This window comes from Paramisgurnus dabryanus, chromosome 24 (genome assembly GCF_030506205.2).
Source record: "Paramisgurnus dabryanus chromosome 24, PD_genome_1.1, whole genome shotgun sequence".
NCBI lineage: Eukaryota > Metazoa > Chordata > Actinopteri > Cypriniformes > Cobitidae > Paramisgurnus > Paramisgurnus dabryanus.
The window spans coordinates 7468432-7484497 of record NC_133360.1 but is presented as its reverse complement, the minus strand read 5'-3'; the positions used below and the strand labels follow the sequence as shown (position 1 = coordinate 7484497).

Sequence of the window (16066 nt, the reverse complement as noted above, 5' to 3'; positions counted from 1 at the left end):
CGTTTGGCGTATGACGTCAAAGTAACGCAAGAGAGTGATGTCACAAGCCGTACGATCTGCGCATCGCTGCGTGAAATCAAAACGCGCCTATAATAGGCTATAATTCTGCGCAAAATCGCTCACCGGTGATCGCCGCGAGATGCATGCCGGTTAGAAAAGTGTCCGAATTATGTTCGACTTGCTCTGATGTCACACTGACGTAGGCCGAAAAACTTGCGAGGGCGAGGTGGGCTCGTCGGATTCTGCAGGCGGGATTCTGTAGGCTTTGCCCACTCTAACAACCCAGAAGTACTTGCAAAAAAGAAATCAGACCAATGAGATGACGGAAGGGAGGAGTTCACACTGATGGACAACCTCTCTTCCTATTTCTGGCGTGACGCTCGAGTCTGTCCTAAAATACAACTTCGGTGCACCCTCTTGGACTTGCGTCAAGGGTCCCTAGGGCAGGGGTGTCCAAAGTTGGTCCTGGAGGGCCGGTGTCCTGCAAAGTTTAGCTAAAACTTCCCTCAACACACCTGCCTCAAAGTATCTATTCTGCCTTGAAAGACCTTGATTAGCTGGATCAGGTGTGTTTGATTAGGGTTGGAATAAAACTCTGCAGAGACACTGGCCCTCCAGGAGCAGGATTGGACAACCCTGCCCTAGGGTCTGCACTACATGATGTCATCAAAGTGTGGACTCTGAGGAGGTCCACAAGTCTGGAGTGTGCCATTTGGGAACTTGTTCTTAACTTATAACTGTTAGAATGCAACTTCTAATCAGGTCTAAGAATATGTTTCGTAGTCTGGAGCTGAGCAGCAGAGAGTTCTGATATATATATCAGGGGCCATGAAAGACATTGACAGCAAATGCCGTTCAACATAGACCAAAGTTTATAAGACAGACTTCATATTATATGGGGTACAGAAAGGAAGCACTAGTCACCTGATAAACGTTAGATAATGGCTGTTTCTCAATGTCAAGGAAGGATTCTCGGAAGCCAGAATTTCGAGGATGCTATGCTATCGACATCCGTCAAAGGACTGTTCCAGTGTCGAGGATCCTCGGAATTGCAACCAGGGACTGAGTCCTTCGTTCGAAAAATATCCCATGTACAGGAAAGGATGCATGTGTGTATCCTTCGCACTCTCAAATTACCCACAATCCTATATGCGCAGCGCCGAAAGCACACCTTTTTACTGATGTAATGACGTGCACTTGCTAGCCTGTTCCATTTACATGTTCTCCAAATTCTAAAGAGGAGCCTCACCTAGCCTCTGAAGGAAGTGGCTGTTTCTCAATGTCAAGGATACTTCCTTGGCAGGACTGGTCTTTTCAAGCCACTTCCTTCAGAGGCCAGGCGAGGCGCCTCTTTAGTATTTGGAGAACACGTAAATGGAACAGGCTAGCAAGTGCTCGTCATTGCATCATTACGTCATTAAAAAGGTTTGCTTTCGGCGCTGCGCACATAGGATTGTGGGTGATTTGAGAGCGAGTAGGGCACTGTCCCAAATGGCACACTCCGGACTTGTGGTCCTCCTCAGAGTCCACACATTTTGATGACATCATGTAGTGCAGACTTTAGGGACCCTTGATGCGAGTCCACATGTGTGCACCGGAGTCGTATTTTGGGACAGACTTGAGCGTCACGTCGGAAATACGAAGAGAAGTTGCCCTTCAGTGTGAACTCCTCCCTTCCATCGTCTGACTGGTCTGATTACTCTTTCGCAAGGATTTCTGGGTTGGTAAAGTGTGCGAAGCCTGCTGCAGTGCGGACTTCACTGAAGACCGCATTAAGGGGGCAAAGGGGGCGCTGATGAGCACACTTCGAAGCCCAAAAATGACAGATGGGACACTCTACGGACTCGTAGACTAAGCGACCACGCGCAATTTAAGGCCGCAAATTCGAGACCGAAAGTCCACATGAAGTGCCTCATTTGGGACAGGGCCAAGAGCGCAAAGGATACACATATGCATCCCTTCCCTGTATATGGGATATTTTTCGAACGAAGGACTCAGTCCTTGGTTGCAATTCCAAGGATCCTCGACACTGGAACAGTCCTTCAACGGATGTCGATGACGTAGCATCCTCGAAAATTCTAGCTTCCAAGGATCCTTCCTTGACATTGAGAAACAGCCACTGGCTTGGAAAGTCCTGCCGAGGAAGTATACTTGACATTGAGAAACAGCCAGCTATTGAGCGAATGTGTCTGGAGAACAATCGCATGATCGGTCCCTTCTCAAGAATGTCTGGATACGGATACATAAATAATTACGCTTAGGCAGTTGTATGGTGCAAACGAGGAAGGGGAGATTGGAACAGGAAGTCTGGTCGAACTTCATAACCTCAACGGATCGGCCCATGTTGAGTTTTGTGCATAGCCAAGGGAAATGTGAACGTTATCATTGCTTCATTTATCATACGAGGATAACAATAAAGAATTTACAAGGTTCTATGAAAGGATATCAAATATATAAATGTGGGATGTGGGCGAACAACATTTAAATTCTGATATGACACTTATTTTTAATGAATTCCTTTAAACTTATGTATTGGTGTTGAATTGTTTGTACTGTGGGCTGTTAACATTTCACACAGAAACAAATTTGTATAGAGGGTTTGCATTGATGTCACTTTTTCACGTGACCACGCCGAAAATCGCCGAAAACGTTCAACAAAATCGCTGGTTTTCATAGCGGGTGCTGCAAAAATACCAGTAAAACTGACTATAATCAGCTTAAATTAAATTTAGTTGGACTTGATAGAACAGGTGGACAATACTTAGTTACATTAGTTACATCTTCCAAGCATCTGTGCTTTATTAGGTTGTTTGTATTGGGAAAATGTTACTTCACCACATTCGAAAGCATATAATCATACTGTGTATTCTTTAATATTGCATATTAATACCCAATTACATTAAAAGTGTGTACTTTTACTTGAGTAAAAGTACGTTAATGTACTTAAATATTAAATGTAAAACAAACACGTGTATTTATGAAATGTAATAGAATAAAAATTATGATAATATGCTTTGGAATGTGTTTTCCAAAGAAAAACACGGATAAAATACAAATACTTGAAAAAATACGTTTAAGTAGAAAGTAAAACCTCTGCTTGATAGGGACCCTAGCAACTTGTCAACCCACCTGTGGTCTGTGGACGTTGGAATGAACGATCAATTTACTTGTCTTATCAGTTTTCTTGTTAATCTGTTAGTACAGTCTATCGCACAACAGCTTTTTCCCATTTCGACGCGTTTTCGCCGATGTCACGCTGTAATCAAATGCTGCCGCTCTGTCTTTTGCCACTCAGTGGGCGTAACCGCATTCCCTCTCGCCGACGGTGACGTCATGTGCATACCCTCTATTTACCTCTGGACTTTGATTAGATCTCAACATTTACTAAGTAACCTTTTCAAGTAATGAACAGTTCACCTTTGTTGTTTCTCCGTATAAACATCTTAGTGTAAATGCATTTGTTGGTACTTCAGTTGCATTTAATCCGCGATAAAAAAAAAAAATTGCGAACGCGATCTCTTTCATTGCTGGGGTTTTCAGTCCACAACACAGCGAGATTCAGGAAAGCTTGCCTGCACTTTTGTCACTCCTCCCCTCATTGCAGCCGTCTGCTCTCGTCTAAATTCCAGGCAAGCTGCATCTCAAACAAGCCTAATAACAGATTGAGTTGAATCCACGCGGGATCTTTGACATGTTGTCCTCGATTTCAACCGTATTCCCGCTTCTGTTCGCGGCGTTATTCGCGCCGACAGTCGGTAAGTAAAAATAGTTTAAAAGTTCGCATTTGTTTCTCGAGAAGTTTAAACGAATTTGAAATGAAACGAATTTGTTTAACTTTATTTCCACTAAAATAGATTTAGATTTATTTGGAATTTTTTTTAATTATTATTTTTACTTTGTTTTGCCAGCTTTGAGCACATGTTTTCCACGTGTCCACAGCTGATTTTGTTTTACCATATTACTTTAAATCTTAATGTTGTTGTAGTTAAATTATCCTTAATTCAACTCTATGCCTAAATAAGCATTTCAGATAAATTATGACTTATCCCTACTGAAAAATCCAGCATAATGTGTTAGCTGGTCTAAGATGATCCTCCCAGACCCAGCCTTGCAAAGTTGGTGGATCAACTGGTCTTGCAACCTGACAAGCTAAGTCCAGCTAGACCATCTTAAAAATTGACCAAAACACAGCTAGACCAGCTAGCTATCAGCTAAAACCAAGCTGGGAGACCAGCTCACCAGCTTATGATGGTCTTAGCTGGATTTTTCAGTAGGGATGGGTGGGTTTTCGTAATTGTTTGGTCTGAATTATCAATTTAAATAAATAAATAAATAACTTGTTTAAAATAATATTTTGGCACAATTATATTTTTCTCCTCAAAACAAAATTCAAACATTTGTTTATATGCATACATTTTCAATATCATAAGGAAAACCTTTGTAAAGATTCAACATAACAATAATAATAAAATGACTGAATCTTTTGTTTTATTTAGCTCATTCGAATTGTTACTACTTCACAACCAGCAGCGGTGAATTCAAGCACACTGAGATCTGTAATTTAACCGAAATTTCGTATCAGTTGAAAGGAAAGTTTTGCTGTGGGACCTGCGACGACCGCTACTGCTGCACCGATCCCCAAAAAAGATTAACTGATGTCCAACAAAATGACTGTGATTTGTAAGGATTTATATTTACATTTTCTGTAACTATTCTGTAATGTTTTCGTAATGTTTAATAAAGCTGCATTTGGTAATATCCACGTTTTGTTGTAGTAGACAGTGGTCCAATATCTTGCTCACCTTGTCTACATTTTGAAGTCAATGTTAATTTAAACGTCTTCCATTTATGGTTTTGTACTGGACCAGTAGCCTTAATGATCCCACATGACTTTTTTAATATTTTCCACCATTTCTTAAAAGTAAAGTATTTAAGGATTTGCTTGAACCTCCACCTGAAACCACTGGCGATGGGATGGTTGCCATCATCGTGATCGTAGTAGGAGGGATTGTCTTCTCCATTCTGTTCCTCATCTGCTGGGTCTCTCCCAGCTGCTATCTCTATAAGAAGTGCCGAAACCCTAGCCGTAAGTGTCTAGATGTAAAGGCATAACAGAACAGGCCTTACACTTTCTTAAACCGTTAATTTGTATGTAAACAGCTTTGATTTTTACACAGCTGTGATAGGAGTAAGTACAGTCGTGACTACACAACATCTTCCGCAGCCGAATGTCATTATTGGAGGTCGGTATCCACCTTACCAACCACTGACAAATGACCCAGAGTATGACTGTCCGATGGGATCATATGAGGGACAGCCATGTGTACCGGGACTGCCACCACCATATCAAGAGGCTGGTAAGATCTTCTTTAGACATACCTGGAAGCTTCAATCCAACTTATCTGATGGGTATTTTTACCAAGATGGCCAATAACAATGTTATGTTACTTTGAAAAATGTTGGAGTTAATTCAGCAAAACACTACAAATATATCTAGCAAAGTCTAAGCAAATAGTCTACACTCACCTAAAGGATTATTAGGAACACTTGCTCAATTTCTCATTAATGCGAAAATCTAATCAACCAATCACATGGCAGTTGCTTCAATGCATTTATGGGTGTGGTCCTGGTCAATACAATATCCTGAAATCCAAACTAAATGTCAGAATCGGAAAGAAAGGTGATTTAAGCAATTTTGAGCGTGACATGGTTGTTGGTGCCAGACGGCCGGTCTGAATATTTCACAATCTGCTCAGTAACTGGGATTTTCACACACAACCATTTCTAGGGTTTACAAAGAATGGTGTGAAAAGGGAAAAACATCCAGTATGCGGCAGTCCTGTGGGCGAAAATGCCTTGTTGATGCTAGAGGTCAGAGGAGAATGGGCCGAATGATTCAAGCTGATAGAAAAGCAACTTTGACTGATTTAACCGAGGTATGCAAAAAAGCATTTGTGAAGCCACAACACCCACAACCTTGAGGCGGATGGGCTACAACAGCAGAAGACCCCACCGGGTACCACTCATCTCCACTACAAATAGGAAAAAGAGGCTACAATTTGCACCAGCTCACCAAAATTGGACAGTTGAAGACTGGAAAAATGTTGCCTGGTCTGATGAGTCTCAATTTCTGTTAAGACATTCAGATGGTAGAGTCAGAATTTGACGTAAACAGAATGAAAACATGGATCCATCATGCCTTGTTACCACTGTGCAGGCTGGTAGTGGTGGTGTAATGGTGTAGAGGATGTTTTCTTGGCACACTTTATGCCCCTTAGTGCCAATTGGGCATCGTTTAAATGCCACGGCCTCCCTGAGCATTGTTTCTGACCATGTCCATCCCTTTATGACCACCATGTACCCAACCTCTGATGGCTATTTCCAGCAAGATAATGCACCATGTCACAAAGCTCAAATCATTTAAAAAATTGGTTTCTTGAACATGACAATGAGTTCACTGTAGAGGTCTACACGGAAGACCCGAGACCCGAAGACCCGGGACCCGACCCGGGACCCGTACGGGTTCGGGTCTATATTTTAAATGATCAGCCGGGTCCGGGTCGGGTCTCAATCTATTACTTCGGGTTCCGGGTCTGTTTAACATTGTGGGTAATACCCGAGGTCAATCGGACTCGGAGAACACACACTCACATTTAAATAAAATATTTCAAAATCAGCAACAAAAACTTAGATGAACTGTCGCATAAATTTTTTCTATGACGCTAAAATTGCGTTAAAAGGTTTATATTTGGTTGCTCCAACCAGGCAGCTAACGCGCATGCGCTCTTGTAATGTTTCTCTGGCTACCAGTCAGGAGCTTCTGCAGTGAGACGCAACGACTTTACCTTTGACAATTGGCTCTTTTATTTAGAAGGCGGGACCTATTCCGCCGTACCGCGCATTTTGCACTGACTTCTCTTATTTTTATAATAATATTATAAATTGACCGTCTTGCTGCTCTTATATCTAAAGTTTTCGCGACTCAAAGAGCACATAGATGATAGCAAAGAAGCAAAGCTAACGAAAGCAGCCATGGCACTGAACGAGCAATCGTTATTATAATTCAAATGGGCAAACATTATTAAGCAAGTTGACCCGATGTAAAACTGCGTTATTAATCACCATGACTGTAAAGTGGACTTTAAAAGCTGGAATAAGCATTAAAAAATTCAATCGTCAAGAGAGGAATAACATGGATGGAACTTTCTTGGAAATAAGGATTGTGCATCACACAGACAGGTACAAGGAGGGAGAAGACTAACTTCTATGGGTAAGACAAAAAGTTTAATTTTCGCTACTTGTTTATTGACTTATTAATAACATTAAGCTAAGAATATTTGCCGGTCGGGTCTGTGTCTTCCCGGACGGGTTCGGGTCCAGATTTTAAATAATAGACGGGTCTTCGTCGGATCCGGGTCCAGCTTTTAAATAATATACGGGTCCGGGTCGGGTCCGGGTCCAGCTTTCAAAACAACAGACGGGTCCGGGTCGGTTCAGTGTAGCACATTTGCGGGTCTGATCGGGTTCGGGTAGGAATTTTTGGACCCGTGTAGACCTCTAGTTCACTGTACTAAAATGGCCCCCACAGTCACCAGATTTCAACCCAATAAAGCATCTTTGGGATGTGGTGGAACAGGAGCTTCGTGCCCTGGATGTGCATCCCACAAATCTCCATCAACTGCAAGATGCTATCCTATCCATATGAGCCAACATTTCTAAAGAATGCTTTCAGCACCTTGTTGAAACAATGCCACGTAGAATTACGGCAGTTCTGAGGGCGAAAGTGGATCAAACATAGAGTTAGTATGGTGTTCCTAATAATCCTTTAGGTGAGTGTATATCTGCAATGACTGTGTCTACTGTTAGGGGCATTTTTGTGGTCCAGAAAATGCATACTATAAGGCGCATGTGCGGAGATGTGTAGTTTCTTTACAAAGTAACATCGCCATCTACTGGGCTGGCACACATAAAACAGCGTAGTAAAACAAGTAGCTTTACAGGTCAATGTCAGTCATTTTAACAGTGTTGTCGGGTGCATGTGACAACATTTTAAAAAACGCATATCGTTGTTGTGTAAACGTAGCCTTTGACTGAAAAATTAAGGCATACATTTACAAAAAGAAGGCAGAAATTGAATTAAGTTTCTATTTTCCTATGTTTTCGTTTGATCCAGGATATCCTGTTCCCAGCAGCAAGCCTTCAAATATCAGTGTCCAGGTCATGAACCCAATTGTTCCACCATCTCGGTCAGATCTTGCTCACAATCCCCTCCACACAGATTATACCTCACCACCACCCATCAACCCTGCCTATGTGGAATCAACAAATAATACTCACTAAACCACATCCTGTCACATCTACTCCTCGATAGATTGTGGTGCGAATGTGTTTAAACTTGCTTTTTTATAGTTTATTATTATGTATTTAGTTTATTTTTTTCTGTTGTGTTTAACTGCCATTTGTTGTTGCACAAGTGCCAACTTTACACTTGCTTTCGCTTTGACCACAAGCTGTATTTTGACTTTAGTGAGCTCTTTTTTTTGTCTTTGTAACCTAAAAAAATAAAAAATGATAGTTTACCTTATTTGGATAAAATCGCATTTATTTTTGTTTAGTAATGATAACTAAATGTTAAATTGGGTCAGTGTTTAATTTTTTAAAATTAAAAAAAAATATTCCTTGTTGCACTTAGCCTACATTTTAAGTATAATTAACTTTAATTTACAATTAATTTTAACTTTATTGACTACACTGTAAAAAATAAAATTTGGATCAACTTAAAAAAATACTTACATTTGTAACACCTGAATTTTTTTTCACTTTAAGTGAAAATTTTACGTTGAAAATGCTTAAATATTTTAGCTGTTACCAAAAGTATTTTTAAATTGATTTAACTTTTATTTTTTACAGTGTATTGAGTTGCTTTAAATTATAAAAAATAAAGTTGAATTAGCTTAATTTTTACCAACTTTATCCTAAAAAAAGTTGAAATTAATTGTTAATTCAAGATGATTAAACTTAAATGTCTTTAAGTAGTTACGTGACATTCTTTACTGAATACTGTGCTGGACCTTAAACTCAAAGGATGCTGTATAATGTTGAATATTTTGAATGTTATCAAATGTACTGATCAAGACTGTTTTTTTGAAGTTCTTTGTTAGCCTTTTCGATTCTGGAATTTTAAGTTTGAAAGAGAAAAATGTACGAATGTGTAATCGATTTCTTTTGAGATGTGCACATTAAAATAAAATATCCTGCATTGATTTTCTTTCAGTTTCATTTTACAGTAACGGCAACTTTTGCCTGAAAGGAAGTTGGAAAGAAGAAGTTGATAATCCTGAAATCCAAAATATTGTTGTTGATTCTTTGAACGCCTAGACTGGTAATACCATAGATATGTATATAAAGGCTAGATGGCTCAAGGCGGAGTCAGCTGTGTCGTCACTTGACGGCCATCTTAGGTCAGTGCTGCCATAGTGCTGCTCCCTGCTGCTGTGGACGGAAGGTGAGTGACATACGCCAACTAAAATGCTCGTAACTTGCTGAATTCTTGACGGATTTAAAAACGGTTTGGTTTTTTACAAACGTTATTAACGTGGCTATAATTCTGGATGCTTTAACATGTTTCATGAATTTTTTATTTATTTTTAGTATACGTATTCAGTGTCATAGATACATCTTTGACGTTTATAACAAACCAATCCGTTTGAAAATCGGTAAAAAATTAAGCAAGTTATGGTCTTTTAAAAGTACCTGCATCATTAAAACTCAATGCTACGAGTGAGCGAGCGCCCTGTCCTAAGATGGCCGCCAAAATGCGGACGTTCCACTCAATTGGCCATCAGCGCGGACGAGCCATCTAGCCTTTATATACATATCTATGGGTAATACCATTCTCTGCTATGAACGCCCTCTCCTGCCTAATTATTCACGAGTCATCTTCACGAGCACGTGTCTTTGCCGCGCTGTACGCCCAATCAGAAGTTCGTGATGTGTGAAAGATAAGGAGCTCTGCAATGGCTTCCCGTGTTTTGATTCATCTGCTTTTGACTGTGATATTATTCCACGTGACAGTTGGTAAGTGAACGTGTTTAAAAACATCTAAAAAAAATATTTTTAAGGGGTTGTCCAATGGACAGAATACTCGTAGTTTAAATGTAACTTATTTATTTTCAATGTATTGTAATTTTAATTGAACTTGTAAAAATACATGGGACCCACCCGTGCTGTCGGAATGCACACGGTCAACTTTTCACCTAACGTACGTGTAAACACTGGAAGCTTTTTTCGATTTTGAGGGACATCGTAATAAACAACTAAAATGTTATTTGTTTGTAACGTTACGTTTTCTGACTGAGAGGTACCTAAATCAATCATAAGCGTGTCCATCGAAAAAAAAGCATGTGCTTGTTTGAGAGAATAAAGTGCAGAACTTGTTTAAAGAGCAAAAACTGACTGAAAGAATCGCAACACAGAATTACAGTTTTAAAATATCTGATGAATAATTCATGCAAAGCTTTACCTTAAGTCAATGTTTGGTTAAGATTTGGGAAAATATCTGCTGTGTAACATTATATTATATTCTTGCCTTAGATTTTAAAGCCGTCTGTTTCGATGTAAGAATAAGAAGCTGAACATATCTTTTCCCAATATTGATTTGCCAAATCTGTTGATATTAGGGGTTTTGAACTTAATGATGGCAGGGGCCCCCATTATAAACCTTTAACGAGGGACCCCTTTCCTAAAATATACATATTTTGTATAAACAAACATTCACGGAAAACCCTTACGAAAATTAATCATGGTTTTACTACAGTTAAAAAAACATGGTTACCACCACAAAATAACCATGGTTATGACAAGCATGGTTTTCAAAAACCATAGTTAAAACCATGGTTGATTTAGTAATACCAGGTTTGCTGAAATGCACCAAAAAACCATGGTTACACTTTAACCACAATAAAACCATGGTTAATTTACATAAGGGAACAAATACGATGGAATTCAATGGGTACCATCAACTGTGTGCGTACCATCATTTATCAAAATATATTTTTTATCATTTATCACAATATTTCCATCATATTTGTTTTCCTACTATGGAATGGTTAATCAGCTATGTGCTTACCATCATTTATCAAAATATATGTTGTATCTTTAGTTTGATGAAATTTTTAATAAAGAAAAACTCGTTTTTGAAAATTTGCTCATTGTGACTCAGTTTGCCAGGAGGGGTGACACATGTTGTAAAATATGCTAAAAAGTTTAAACAAACAAACTGATTCAAAGTTTATGTCCAAACTGTGGGTCTTAGAATGTATGATAAATGAAAATATTTTGCTTTTGTGTTTTAGCTAATTATTGTAAAGAGTATGTGAGCAGCAGTGGCGTGTTTCACTTCCGCTCTAGCTGCAGTTACTTGCAATTCTGCTGTGGGACCTGCGACAACAGATACTGCTGCTCAAATCCATTTGCCGTTTTAACAGATGAGGATCAAAATGCCTGCACTATGTAAGGAGGTTTATTTCTAAAGTTTTACTAATTCAATTTTCTGTAGCGCAATGTAATCATAATATAATAAAAGTGAATAAAGTGGGCAAACTCTAAAATGACCAAAGATGATATGAATAAAATATTTCTCCACTTAACTATTTTTTTACTACCATGGTGTTTTTTGTTTGGTCATTTTGAATCTTAAAAACCCTACTCATTCACTTTCATGAAAAAGCTTCTGTATTCCACTGAAACATGAGGAGAACATGGGTGTTGAGTAATTGATTGAAATATTCCTGTTAATCTCAAACCTTAGTTTTTCCTCCTCATAAAGAATTTCAAACTTAAGGAGGCTGTCGTGTGTCACCTGCCTACCACTTCCTATAAAGATGCTGTGGTTTTTTTTCACTGAACTGCATGTTGGAAAATGCGCATCTGCCACTTCCTGTTTTGCAAGGTGGTCTAGTAGTTTTCATTTAATGTAAAGACTGACACAACTAAAATATGCTATTGCTGAACAGTGGAAGGCATAGCACTGGAAATACCAAGGCCATGGGTTCAATTCCCTGTATCTAATATTAAGTATTTTTGGATAAATGCATAAATGACATGTGGAGGTTTGTGTTAATAAATTAAAATTGGGTTTTCAATTGTGTTTCTAATAGTCCTTAATATTTCTTATATGTCCAAAAGAAATAACCTTAGTCAAGCTGCCATTGGATTGATAGCACTGGGGATTTCAATCTTCGTCATCCTGACTCTCATCTGTTGTTGTTGTTGTTGTCCGTGCTGTTGTCTCTACAACACGTGCAGAAAACCTAGAAGTAAGTTTCTACTCATGTATGTTGAAATAGAGTATGTGCAAATGTTAACCTTACCATAAACATTTTACCCACCATACTGATAGCATAGATGTCCTAAGGTCTTTCTCTTAAAGTTTTTAAAGCATTTTTTATTTCTTTTTATTTTAAGCAAGATTTTCTATAGTATAATATAATTATCATATAATGGTGCATATTCCTCTTTAATTGGCATCTTTACATTTTTTTTAAAATAATTTTTCATGTTCTTCACTCTAAAAAATGTTGCGTCAAAAAGAAACAAATCCAGCCGTATGGTTAATTTAGTCCTAATTTTTTTTATATTTGACCCAACTACGTTAAAAGTGTAATGTGTTTTTTTAGCGGCATCTAGCAGTTTGAGTGCGAATTGCAATCAACCTCAATTTCGAAACGCAATGAGAAGCTACGGTAGCTGCCATCATCGTCTGAGACAACATAGGAACAAAACGCGCTCTGTAGAGCAGTTTGTCCGTTTATAGCTACTGTAGAAACATGACGCCGACTTCCATGTAAGGGGACTCGCGGTATATGTAGATAAAACGGCTCATTCTAAGGTAATAAAAACAATACAGTTCATTATGTAAGGTATATTTTATTGCATTTCTGTCAAGAGATGCTCTTAAAAGTCCCAAATTGGACCTTCAAAACAACCCAGCATTGGTTCAATTACAACCCAACGGGTTTGGTTCATTCCTTTTTGACCCAACGCTAGGTTGAAAATGATCCAGTGTATCAATGACATAATGTCCGCACTGTCCTAAGTTCGCTGGATGGTGAAAATGATCTCCCATCGTTCTACTAGCATCATAAAGCTTTGCCTTCGTTATTGTTTTGAAAATGCAAAAAGTTACATATTGTGCCTTTAAAATAATCATGACTGGTATGGAAAGTCATACGTTAACATATTACACACATTATTCCCTGTGTAGTGTAGGATAATATCATAAAACTTCTAGACTTTTTAAGCACATGTTCTAAACTGTTCGTTTTAAATGCTTAAATCTTCTGTATGCGAATGTTGATTCATACCAAAATGCTTTTTTGCAAAGTTGTGTTTGACACATGAAAACGTTTTGGGTTACATATGTAACTGTTGCTCCTTGAGAAGGGAACGAGACGCTGTGTCTCCCTTGCCATACTTCCTGCATCCCGGTAATGCCGTCTTTGGCAATATTTCAGATAGCGCTATACTTCCTGGCTCCCGCGTCACCCTGTCTTTGTTGTTAAGCCTCACCATTGGATGAATTTGATATACACATTCAGACACACTTACCCCTGGAAGCGTCCCCAAAGTGTAACTGCAGTGACGCAGCGTGAGTTCCCTCTAAAGGGAACTGTAACAATGTAACTTTAAAGGTTACACAATGTAACCTTGCACTCACGTAAAATGTGTCCCCACATTTAGTCCTTGAATTTGAGGGTATTAGACCTAGAAAGTCCATGAAAGGTCATTGAATTTTAAGTTAACTAAGGTGTGGGAACCCTGATTATTCAATGACAAAATAAAAGGCCTTTTATTTGACTGTTAATAGAAATAAAGGGCCCATATTATTAGAAATTACTTTAAAATTATCAGATTTCTCTAAATGATGTACAAACGTCTGAGAAGATGAAAATGCTTTGTATAAGTCACATTTCTGTCTTTTATGTAAATGTTACACTTGTTAAATACAACCTGAAGGTTGCTAGCAAGGTATTCTGTACATACATTATTTACCAATACAGTGTTAATCAATTTTTTTAACTTTTGATTCTTCACACAGCCGTGGTGGGAACGTCAACCACAACAGTTGTAAATACGCAATGCGTTATGCAGCAGCCTCCCGTCCAGGGAGCTCAGTACCCACCATATCAGCCTGTGCCAACACAGCCACCTTATGGAGGGCAGCCATATCTGGCACAGCCATCTGCACAAGGACCATATCCGGCACAGCCATCTGCACAAGGACCATATCAGGCACAGCCATACGCACCAGGACCCCCACCCCCATATCAGACAGTCGGTAAGAAATTATCCTGTAAGCCAGGGGTCACCAATCCTGGTCCTGGAGGGCCGGTGTCTCTGCAGAGTTTAGCTCCAACCCTAATCAAACACACCTGAAGCAGCTAATTAAGGTGCTTCAGGTGTGTTTGATTAGGGTTGGAGCTAAACTCTGCAGGGACACCGGCCCTCCAGGACCAGGATTGGTGACCACTGCTGTAAGCTCAATTGCTATAGCATTGCAACAGTCATGGGTTCGATCCTCAGGGAACACACATTTGGTTTGGATATAAGCATCTGCCTAATGCATAAATGCAGAATCGGTGTAATGGTTTATTTCATTTTTCTCTCTAAAAACTAAATTGATTAAACTGAATAATGTTTTTTTTTATAGCAGGCCCTGCATATCCCAGCAGTCAGGCTGCATATCCTCCTACTCAGGCAGGTTTCGCTCCTTTGCCCCAGCCAACAGACACCTCGAAACAGCCACCGTATAACCCCGCCTTTATGCAGCCACCACCCTCCTAATACTAAACCACAGACGTCTGGTTCACCTGAGTCGCCCTTTTTCACCTGGTTCACCTGAGTCGCCCTTTTTCACCTGGTTCACCTGAGTCGCCCTTTTTCACCTGATTCACCTGAGTCGCCCTTTTTCACCTGGTTCACCTGAGTCGTCTGCTGCACATGAGTCACCTGCACTTCATGTTTCGGTTGGAAGTTCCGAATCTAACCCCTGAGCTTATTGTCCCGACCACGTCTGCTGAGCCTAAGTTTCTTGAGTTTTCGGTCACAACCATAAGGCCTGTTTCTGAGTTTCCTGTTTCCAAGTTACCTGTGTGTCATGTAGAGTCCGAGATGGTTATTCCTGATTTCTCTGTGTCCTTTAGGTCAGCTAAGATTGTCACTCCTAAGCTCCATAGACTCTCTGCCCTTGCCAAAATGGCTGTGTATGACTCTGAACTCTCCGTCCTGCCCAAGATAGCCAACCCAGAACTCTCTGCCTGGCTCAAGATTGACATTATTGAACTCTTTAAAAACTCTGCTCTTGCTGACCTGTGTCTTGCTAACCTGGCTATGCCAGCCTCTTTCTCTGCTATCTCTGTCTGCAGGTCTAGAGCGCCTCCAGCGCCACCCTGGTGTCCAATGTCACCTGTACTCTGGTCGGTAGAAGCTCTCCCAAGTATTTTTTTTTTTTGGGGGGGGGTAGTACCCGCACGCATGGAGGAGGCTGAGGACACAGAGGAGGAAGCCGAGGACTCTGTATAATGTTTATGTCTTGTGTTTTGTTTGGTGTGCTCTGGGAGTTGCCCTTTAGAGTAAGACAAAACCCTTTATGTAAGGGTTTTGTCTTGTGTTTTGTTTTGGTTTTAGGTGTTTTATTTTGACATGTTCTGTTTCAGGTCTTTTATTTTGATATCTTTTCATGTCATGCTTCACATTCCACTTCCTGTTTATCAGTATATAACCGGTTCATTCTGTACATCTCACTGCAAAGTATTGCCAGAGTAACTCCTGCATACCAAGCGTTTCATAGTCTTTTTTGACCTGTTGCCTGTTTATTGGATTACGTTTTTGGATTGTCCTTTTGGGATTTTACCAATAAACCTCCTTGCATTTGGATTCGTCTCTCTGTGTCACTTTTGTAAGCAGCCTACGTTACAATGACTGTGATTTGTAAGGATTTATATTTAAATTTTCTGTCACTATTCTGAAATGTTTAATAAAGCTGCATTTGGTAATATCCACGTTT

General features: G+C 39.6%; 2 protein-coding genes across 4 annotated transcripts; both read left to right on the top strand.

The window, feature by feature from the left end:
* The first annotated feature begins 2015 nt into the window (after window positions 1-2015).
* On the top strand, window positions 2016-9263 carry shisa10.4 (shisa family member 10, tandem duplicate 4). The gene is made up of 5 exons (XM_065244520.2): window positions 2016-3755; window positions 4497-4680; window positions 4923-5086; window positions 5178-5357; window positions 8174-9263. Exons 1-5 carry the CDS (start codon window positions 3692-3694, stop codon window positions 8338-8340), a joined length of 759 nt encoding a protein of 252 aa, XP_065100592.1. The 5' UTR covers window positions 2016-3691; the 3' UTR covers window positions 8341-9263.
* A 657-nt stretch (window positions 9264-9920) lies between these two features.
* On the top strand, window positions 9921-15936 carry LOC135724938 (protein shisa-5-like). Of its 3 annotated transcripts, XM_065244523.2 has the most exons (6): window positions 9921-10077; window positions 11355-11511; window positions 12187-12317; window positions 14099-14230; window positions 14261-14338; window positions 14711-15936. In XM_065244523.2, the coding sequence occupies exons 1-6, from the start codon at window positions 10017-10019 to the stop codon at window positions 14842-14844; spliced, it is 693 nt and encodes a 230-aa protein (XP_065100595.1). In that variant the 5' UTR covers window positions 9921-10016; the 3' UTR covers window positions 14845-15936. The 3 variants fall into 3 exon arrangements, with proteins under 3 accessions (XP_065100595.1, XP_065100594.1, XP_065100593.1); XM_065244522.2 differs by having other exon boundaries at window positions 14099-14338; window positions 14714-15936; XM_065244521.2 differs by having other exon boundaries at window positions 14099-14338.
* The last annotated feature ends 130 nt before the right edge of the window (window positions 15937-16066 follow it).